Source organism: Armigeres subalbatus, chromosome 3, assembly GCF_024139115.2.
Source record: "Armigeres subalbatus isolate Guangzhou_Male chromosome 3, GZ_Asu_2, whole genome shotgun sequence".
Lineage (NCBI taxonomy): Eukaryota > Metazoa > Arthropoda > Insecta > Diptera > Culicidae > Armigeres > Armigeres subalbatus.
The window spans coordinates 247415130-247424702 of NC_085141.1; the positions used below are offsets into that span (position 1 = coordinate 247415130).

General features: G+C 48.5%; 1 protein-coding gene across 7 annotated transcripts in view; it reads left to right on the forward strand.

Moving 5' to 3' along the window:
• LOC134223224 (phospholipase D2) overlaps window positions 1-8428 on the forward strand; it is a 55933-nt gene extending 47505 nt beyond the window's left edge. For all 7 annotated transcript variants that reach the window (XM_062702368.1, XM_062702370.1, XM_062702372.1 and 4 more), the window contains 5 exons: window positions 5087-5755; window positions 5898-6759; window positions 6823-7393; window positions 7448-7688; window positions 7750-8428. In XM_062702368.1, the coding sequence (XP_062558352.1) occupies window positions 5087-5755; window positions 5898-6759; window positions 6823-7393; window positions 7448-7688; window positions 7750-8190 (2784 nt within the window). In that variant the 3' untranslated portion in view covers window positions 8191-8428. The remainder of the gene's footprint in view (window positions 1-5086; window positions 5756-5897; window positions 6760-6822; window positions 7394-7447; window positions 7689-7749) is intronic.
• Window positions 8429-9573: the final 1145 nt, after the last annotated feature.

A 9573-nucleotide genomic window follows, 5' to 3' on the forward strand; every position in this document is an offset into this window, starting at 1 on the left:
TGAAAGGAGGCTTCCGGGCCTCTTGAAATGAGACTTCCGGGCCTCTTGAAAGGAGGCTTCCGGACCTTTTGAAACGAGGCTTCCGAGTCTCTTGAAAGGATAATCTCGGGCCTCTTGAAAGGATGCTTTCAGGCCTCTTGAAAAGAGGCTTTCGGATCTTTTGAAAGGAGGCTTTCGGTTCTCTTGAAGGGAGGCTTTCGGGCCTCTTGAAAGGAGGCTTTCGGGCTTCTGAAAGTAGCCTTTCGGACCTCTTGAAATGAGGCTTCCGGGCCTTTTGAAAGAGACTTCTGGGCCTTTTGAGAGGAGGCTTCATGCCTCTTGAAATGAGGCTCTCGGGCTTCTTGAAAGGAGGCTTCCGAGCCTCTTGAAGGAAGGCTTCCGGGCCTCTTGAAAGGAGGCTTCCGGGCCTCTTGAAAGGAGGCTTCCGGGCCTCTTGAAAGGAGGCTTCCGGGCCTCTTGAAAGGAGGCTTCCGGGCCTCTTGAAAGGAGGCTTCTGGCCTCTTGAAAGGAGGCTTCCGGGCCTCTTGAAAGGAGGCTTCCGGGCCTCTTGAAAGGAGGCTTCCGGGCCTCTTGAAAGGAGGCTTCCGGGCCTCTTGAAAGGAGGCTTCCGGGCCTCTTGAAAGGAGGCTTCCGGGCCTCTTGAAAGGAGGCTTCCAGGCCCATTGAAAGAAGGCTTTCGGATCTTCGGATCTCTCGAAAGGAGGCTGCTGGGCCTCTTGAAAGGAGACTTCCGGACCTTTTGAAAGGAGGCTTCCGGACCTCTTGAAAGGTGGCTTCCGAGCTTCTTGAAAAGAGGCTCTCGGGCCTCTTGAAATAAGGCTTCCGGGCCTCTTGAAAGGAGGCTTCCGGACCTCTTGAAATGAGGCTTCCGAGCCTCTTGAAATGATGCTTTCGGGCCTCTTTAAAAAGGCTTCCGGGCCTCTTGAAAGGAGGCTTCCGCGCCTCTTAAAACGGGCCTCTTGAAAGGAGGCTTCCGGGCATCTTGAAAGGAGGCTTTCGGGCCTCTTAAGGAGGCTTCCGGGTCTATTGAAAGGTGGCTTTCGGGCCTCTTGAAAGAAGGGTTCCGGGCCTTTTGAAAGGAGACTTCCGGCCTTCTTGAAAGGAAGCTTCCGTGCTTCTTGAAAGGAGGATTTCGAGCCTTTTGAAAGGAGTCCTCTGAGTCTCTGAAAGGCAGCTTCTGAGCCTTTTGAAAGTAGGCTTTCAAGTCTCTTGAAAGGAGGCTTCCGAATCTTTCGAAAGGAGGCTTCCGGGCCTATTGAAAGAAGACTTTTGGGTTTCTTGAAAGAAGTCTACCGGACCTCTTGAAAGGAGTCTTCCGGACCTCTTGAAAGGAGGCTTCCGGGCCTCTTAAAAGGAGGCTTTCGAACCTCTTGGAAGGAGTCCTCTGAGTTTCTTGAAAGGAGGTTTCCGAGCCGCTTGAAAGGAGTCTTCCGGACCTCTTGAAAGGAGGCTTCCAAGCCTCTTGAAAGGATGCTTTCAGTCCTCTTTAAAGGAGGCTTTCGGGTCTCTCGAAAGCAGGCTTTCATGCCTCTTGAAAGGAGGCTATCGGACCTATTGAAATGAGGCTTCTGGGCCTCTTGAAAGGAGACTTCTGGGCCTCTTGAGAGGAGGCTTCCGGGCCTCTTGAAATGGGACTTCTGGGCCTCTTGAAAGGAGGCTTCCGGGCTTCTTGAAAGAAGGCTTTTGGGCCTCTTGAGAGGAGGCTTCCGGGCCTCTTGAAATGAGGCTTCCGGGCCTCTTGAAATGAGGTTTCCGGGTGTCTTGAAAGGAGGCTTCCGGACCTTTTGGAAGGAGGCTTCCGAGCCTCTTGAAAGGATGCTTTCGGGCCTCTTGAAAGGATGCTTTCGGGCCTCTTGAAAGGATGCTTTCAGGCCTCTTGAAAGGAGGCTTTTGGGCCTCTTGAAAGGAGGCTTCCGGGCCTCTTGAAAGGAGGCTTCCGGGCCTCTTGAAACGAGGCTTCCGAGTCTCTTGAAAGGATAATCTCGGGCCTCTTGAAAGGATGCTTTCAGGCCTCTTGAAAAGAGGCTTTCGGATCTCTTGATAGGAGGCTTTCGGTTCTCTTGAAGGGAGGCTTTCGGGCCTCTTGAAAGGAGGCTTTCGGGCTTCTGAAAGTAGCCTTTCGGACCTCTTGAAATGAGGCTTCCGGGCCTTTTGAAAGAGACTTCTGGGCCTCTTGAGAGGAGGCTTCCGAGCCTCTTGAAAGAAGGCTTCCGGGCCTCTTGAAAGGAGGCTTCCGGGCCTCTTGAAAGGAGGCTTCCGGGCCTCTTGAAAGGAGGCTTCCGGGCCTCTTGAAAGGAGGCTTCCGGGCCTCTTGAAAGGAGGCTTCCAGGCCCATTGAAAGAAGGCTTTCGGATCTCTTGAAAGAAGTCTAGCGGACCTCTTGAAAGGAGGGTTTTGGGCCTCTTGAAAGGAAGCTTTTGAACCTCTTGAAAGGAGTCCTCTGAGTTTCTTGAAAGGAGGTTTCCGGGCCTCTTGAAAGGAGGCTTCCGGGCCTCTTGAAAGGAGGCTTCCGAGCCTCCTAAAAGGAGGCTTCCGGGCCTCTTGAAAGGAGGCTTCCGGGCCTCTTGGAAGGAGGCTTCCGGGCCTCTTTGAACGAGGCTTACGGGCCACTTGAAAGGAGGCTTCCGGGCCTATTGAAATGAGGTCTTCGGGCCTCTTGAAAGAAGGGTTCCGGGCCTCTTGAAAGAAGGCTCCCGGGCCTCTTGAAAGGAGGCTTTCGTGCCTTTTGAAAGGAGTCCTCTGAGTCTCTGAAAGGCAGCTTCTGAGCCTTTTGAAAGTAGGCTTTCAAGTCTCTTGACAGGAGGCTTCCGAGCCTCTTGTAAGGAGGATTCTAAGCCTATTGAAAGTAGGCTTTAGGGTCTCTTGAAAGGAGTCTTCCGGACCTCTTGAAATGAGGCTTCCGGGCCTCTTGAAAGAAGGCTTCTGGACCTCTTGAAAGGAAGCCTCCGGGACTCTTGAAAGGAGTTCTCTGAGTCTCTTGAAAGGAGGCTTCTGAGCCTTTTGCAAGTAGGTTTTCAAGCTTCTTTAAAGGAGGTTTCCGAACCTCTTGAAAGAAAGATTCCGAGTCTCTTGAAAAGAGGCTTCCGCGGAAGGGGCATCCGAGCCTTTTGAAAGTGGGCTTCCGAGCTGCTTGGAAGGAGATTCTGAGAAGCATAGAAGGCTGCTTCCAATCCTCTTGTAAAGAAGCAACTGAGCTTTTCGGAAAAAGCCTTCATGCCTCTTAAATGATGGCTTACGGACCTTTTGACTCAAGATTTTAGTTCAGAAGCATATTCAACATTATCAACCCGCACATATTATTCAATATTTTGTTTTTATCAGGTAGATTGCAATGAAATTTTTAAAAATTGTTCATTCAACGTTTTGTTCTTTTGATCTATTGTCGACAGTCCGTCGTACACTGAGCGGGTTATAAGGGGCAGGATTCAGTAGGCTTTGATTTACTGATCACCATCTCACGGTCCTTAGCCTTTTATCTGGCAACTCCTATCCCTACCTCTTCGTGGCGCTGGCCGGGATACGAGCAACCTCAGGTAAGATCGAGTAACCAACCCCGGTGAGAATTATGGTAGTATGACAGAGAAGGGGGTTTGCTCCTCTCCGGAGGTGCAAATCTTACTGAGCGTCTGTTCTCCATGTTAAGAGCGGCTCACAACAGCGTCTGGTCTGCATGTTAGGGGCGGCTGATAATCGTCCGAGTGCCACCATAGTCCACCGAAAATAAGGAGGAATGGTCCTCTGGAAATTTAGGAGGTTTGGTGTTAGGCCCTGCAAGCCAGCCTTTAAAAAACTTTCGCAACAAATAAGCAACAACGAGGACGGACCGGATCAATCAGCGAAGACCACTGCGACGAAAAGGGACGATACGACCCTGAGCGAATGAAGCAACCTTGGGTCGCCACTGCATGCGCGCAGCATCTCGAGGCAGCGTTGTTGAAAGAGGGTAAGCTCGATGGGGCCCTTCTTGAGGACTGCTGGAATACAGTTAAAGCAGCCATTAACGACACAGCGGAGAGCAACATTGGGTATGTAGGACGAAGTCGACGGAGAGTGCAGATAGATTCTGGAGGAGAAGGATGCAGCGCGAGCGGTTGCGCTGCAGCAAGGGACCCGGCAGAACGTGGAACGCCATAGGCGGAAACGGAGATTACAGACCCGTCTTTTTCAGGAGAAAATACTCCGGCTGGACGCAGCGGAGTGAAAGGAGATGAAACAGCTGTTCCGTTCACAAGAAACACGCAAGTTCTATCAGAAGCTCAACGCATCCTGGAAAGGCTTCATGCCGCGAGCCGAGATGTACAGGAATAAGGATGAAAGTGTCTTGACGGACAAACGTGTGGTGATCGAAAGGTTGAAGCAGTGAAAGGCAAGGTAGCGGGGAGATGACTACGTCAATTTAGCGGACGATGGAAGCCAATCAGCCCTTATCTTGAGGGGAATTAATGCCATCCAACAGCTGACAATAAAGCAGCTGGTAAGGATGGTATCGGACCTGAGCTCCTCAGGATGGGCCACTTGCCTGCACAAACTGACAATCAGAATCTAGGAACTTGAACAGCTACCGGATCGAATCTTGCAGGGGACTAAGACAAGGTGATGGACTTTCGTGCCTGTTGTTCAACATTTGCAAAGGTGACAGAAACGTGAAGCAACAAAAGTTGGACTGGATGTGAATGCATCGAAAACGAAGTACATACTTGGGCTATCATGGGCGAAACCGAACGCGATAGGGCCCGCCCGGAAGCAGTGTTACGATAGACGGAAATACTTTCGTGGTGGTGGATGAATTTGTCTAATTTGGATCCTTGAGTTATAGACATTTTAGTTCAAATATAGTGCTCCATCGCGAGAGAGCTTCTCTCAGACCTTAAGATCATGCCGCGGAGATGCGTGCATGTTAGTTTTTGAGAATTGGTAACAATTTTGAGGAAAATAGATAAACGTTGTTTGGCGGTACCAAGCCAGTGTTGTGTTGTTACAAAAGTTTTCAAGAATCAGTCTGTTTTTCGTAGTTATGAATTAATTCATTATATGTGTTGGAGCCTATTTATTTCTTGTCGTAGTAATAGAAAACATTCCATTGCAGATTAACTTCCTGGAAGTGTCGCACATCTCGTTCATCGCAGCCCTAGGGGAGAAGGGTCAGGAAGGATTGGTGAAGAAACGAACCGGATCAACGCGTGCTGGTCAGGCGGGGTTCAACTGCTGCGGCTGTCTAACTGGAGGTTGCTGTGTCCGATGTAGCTATTTCTGCTCCGATGTCGTGTGGAGCAAATGGCGGAATCGGTGGTTCTTCGTGAAGGAAACCTGCTTTGGGTACTACCGGCCCAAAGATGGCGTTCTGCGGTGCGTGGTGCTGTTCGACCAAGGGTTTGACGTTTCGTCGGGCATGTATAGTACGGGAATGCGTAATGGGTTGCAGATTGTGACCAATACGCGATATTTGGTTGTGAAGCATCCGACACGGCGGACAGCAAAAGAGTGGATGTCATTCATGAAAAAGGCGGCAAATGACTCGGCGAGAGATTTCACGATGCCCAATCCGCACCAGTCATTTGCACCCAGTCGACCTGGAATGCAGGCAGCCTGGTTCGTGGATGGGGCAAGCTATATGAGTTCCGTGGCGGATGCGCTGGAGGGTGCGACCGAGGAGATATTCATCACGGACTGGATGTTGAGCCCGGAGATTCACATGAAGCGACCAGCTCTCGATGGGGATTATTGGCGGCTGGATAAGATTCTTAAACGCAAGGCGGTAAGTGCTTTCCATGCTTGAGTAGTCATTGATCTGATCAACGCATTGTAAATTCCATGCAAATCCTGTAGATTTACGGTAAATTTATTTGTACTATTGTATGCATATTGAGAATCAAAATTGATGGCATTATTCTTCGTAGGAACAAGGAGTCAAGATCTTCGTGTTATTGTTCAAAGAACTTGAGATCGCCCTTGGGATCAACAGCTACTATAGTAAGCAGAAGTTGGTGGAACAACACGAGAACATCAAGGTTCTGCGCCATCCGGATCATGCTCGAGCGGGAGTTCTTTTCTGGGCGCATCATGAAAAGCTGGTGATAGTTGATCAAACCTATGCCTTTGTTGGAGGAATCGACCTTTGTTATGGACGTTGGGACGACTACAATCATCGGTTAACGGATCTGGGAAGTATTTCCAGCAGTAGTTGTAGCTCTGCTAACAATACAACGATCCGTAAACAGTCGACGGTTGTTGAGCTGGATGAAGGTGGCACAGTGGGTAATTTGCTAAGGGCATCAAAAATTATTGTTGAGATCACTGCGCTGGATCAGGTAGATAACAAACTTCCAGTATTAGAGCCCGGAGATAAGCTACTTATGGCAGCAGCACAAAGACTGGATTCAACGGCAAAAAACGAAAGTGACGAAATGCCGGAGAACATTAAGAAGGATACACCTGAGTTGGAAAGGAAGAATATCATGGGGAAAATAAAGGACATGGGAAGAGATCTGAAAAATAGGATGACACTGACCGAGCAGGAGGGTGAGCTAGGAGTAAAAAGCATTCCGGGAAGTCCAGGTTATGTTTCCGATGATGAACAGAAGCATAGCGAATCGGAAAAGGAAACCAAGAGAGATTCATCGCACGTAGAAGTAATGAGTCCTATGCCGTTCAAAAGTAAAGTAATGTATGAGTTAAATGGACAAGCCAAGTTTTGGATAGGAAAGGACTACATCAACTTCATTATAAAGGATTTTATCAACTTAGATATGCCTTACGTTGGTAAGTTACATTTTCCTTTTGATGATAAACCTCGGTTGAATAATTTGTTTTTACAATACCTAGATCTTGTTGATCGATCGACGACCGTACGGATGCCATGGCATGATGTTGCAACTGTAGTATACGGTCAGGCAGCACGCGACGTCGCGAGACATTTTATCGAGCGCTGGAACGCTGTGAAACTGGAGAAATGTCGCGACAATCTCCAATATCCGTATCTACTGCCTAAGAGTTACAATGACATTCGGATAGATAGTGACTTCCTGAACATATCACTACAACACGTGACCTGTCAAGTTCTGCGAAGTGCGTCCAGCTGGAATTGTGGGTTCATTGAGCAGGACTACGTGGAGCAAAGTATCCACGAAGCCTACGTCCAAACCATCTCCAAGGCACAGCACTACATCTACATTGAAAATCAGTTCTTCATCAGCTTGGAGATGGGGAATTCAATTGTGAAGAACCAGATTGCGGAGTACCTGTTTAAGAGGATAATGCGAGCCCACCGGGAGAAGAAGCCATTCCGGGTCTACGTAGTGATGCCTCTGTTGCCGGCTTTCGAGGGAGAAGTCGGTGGTGCAAGCGGAATCTCTCTGAGAGCTATTACTCACTGGAACTATGCCTCTATTTGCCGGTAAATTGCATTTTTTTTCTTAATTTTTCAAAACTAAACATTTTTCTGTTTCAGCGGTAAAAGCTCTCTACTTTCACGACTAGCTGCTGCCGGAATAAAAAATCCTTTCGAGTATATCTCGTTCCACAGTTTGAGAACGCACTCCCTGTTGAACGGGGTCCCAGTGACGGAGCTGATCTACGTCCATTCCAAGTTGTTGATCGCAGATGACAAGGTTGTTATCTGCGGTTCAGCAAACATAAACGATCGATCGCTTCTAGGAAAGCGAGATTCGGAAGTGTGTGTGATGATTACGGTAGGTTGCGTTGATTAATTTTAAAAGACCAACAGTTTTCACAGTTTTTTCCTCATCGTAGGACGAAAGCTTCGAAGAAGGCCGAATGAATGGGGAAGCGTATCCCTGTGGTATCTTCGCCGGAAAGCTGCGTCGGTATTTATTTAAAGAGCACCTGGGACTTCTCGAGCCCAGCTCGCATAGAGCCCCAGTCGACGTAACGGACCCAGTGATTGACTCGTTCTGGAATGGAACGTGGCGGTGGACGTCCCGGAAGAATACCCGCCTGTTTGATGAAATTTTCCGCTGCGTACCCTCCGATAATGTGCAATCGTTTGTCATGCTGAAAAAGTTTCTGGAAGAAAAGAGCCTAGCTCAGACGGATCCGGAGGGTACACAAAAAGCGCTACAGCGGATTGAAGGAAACTTAGTTGACTTGCCGTTGAAGTTCTTGAGTAACGAGATTTTGACGCCACCGGGCACCAGCAAGGAAGGCATTATGCCGACCTACATGTGGACGTAAGATGAAATAATTTTTTTTGTTATGTTTTTAATTTTAGGATGTAAGGTGCTGACCAATGATAATATTTATTGTTGAAATTTATGATTTTATTTATTCAAATGAGGTTGTTCTAAACATTAAAGAGAGGTTGTAACTATTACTCGACTCGACATAGATTCATGAATATGTGAGACAAATGAGTATTGGGAACAAGTTAAGATTGCTGTCGAACGTTGAGTTGACAATAAATGTCCAACGAGTACAATTTAAAACATTTGTAAATATATCACTTCCTTAAAGGCTAATGTTACCGTTCCCGATTTTCAAACCTCGGGCAATCGAATACCAAGTGCTCTGGAGTCTCCTCTATGTTAATACACGCCGGACAGAATGGCGATGACGCATGGCCACACCGATGAAGATAGTGGCGGAAACAGCCACGTCCGGACAGGAACTGTGTGAGGTAAAAGTTCACCTTTCCATATTTCCTATTCACCCACGTTGACACATTGGGGATGATCCGGTGGGTCCACCTTCGATTATCCTGCTGTCACTTCACCATGGAGTCCAGTCTCACCGTCTTGCTCACATTTCTGAGTCCTCTCCGTTGGTAACACTCGATATCCTTTGCTAGGGTTATGCAGATTGAAATCATCCCTGCGATAACGCAAACTGCCTCCGACGAAATGGTTCGGTACGCACTCGCGACTCGGATGGTCATTAGACGAAACCACTTTTCAACTTCCTGCGGTTACGTTTCGTCTTGAGCGCAGTTTCCCAATGTCGTGCCCTCCTACGGTATCCTGTATCCGGTAGATCCTTCGGCAGTTGCTGACCAGCATCATATCTGTTTTGTGGTGAGCAAGCTGCAGCTTGACTCCATTCGTCCAGTTTTCAACTGCGTCAGTCGTCTCCGCCACCAGGATTTCTACCTCTTATCCTAAGGACGACATCGTCCGCGAATCCGAAGATCTTCACGCCTTTCGGCAATTTAAGTTTTAGAACTCCGTCGTACATAACGTTCCACAGCGTTGGGCCTAGTATGGAACACCCGCCGTAACCCTAATCGACTTCTGCCCCGACTTAGTTTCGTAAACCAGAATGCGGTTGTGAAAGTAACTCTTAAGGATTCTACACAAGTAGTCAGGGACCCGCATACCGTGCAGCGCTGCGGCGATTGCCCTTCCACCTGGCACAGCATTTTTGACGTCAATCGTTACTACAGAACAGAATTGATTGCCGCACCTATTCTTCTTGGACGCTCTCTCTGCAACTTCAATGACCGTCCTGATTGCATCCAACGTCGATCTGCCTTTCCGGACTTCGAACTGCTTTTCCGATCTTCCGATCCGATTTTCCGATTCCGGTCTCGCCTCCGTGAACTGCATCAGCCGATTAAGGATA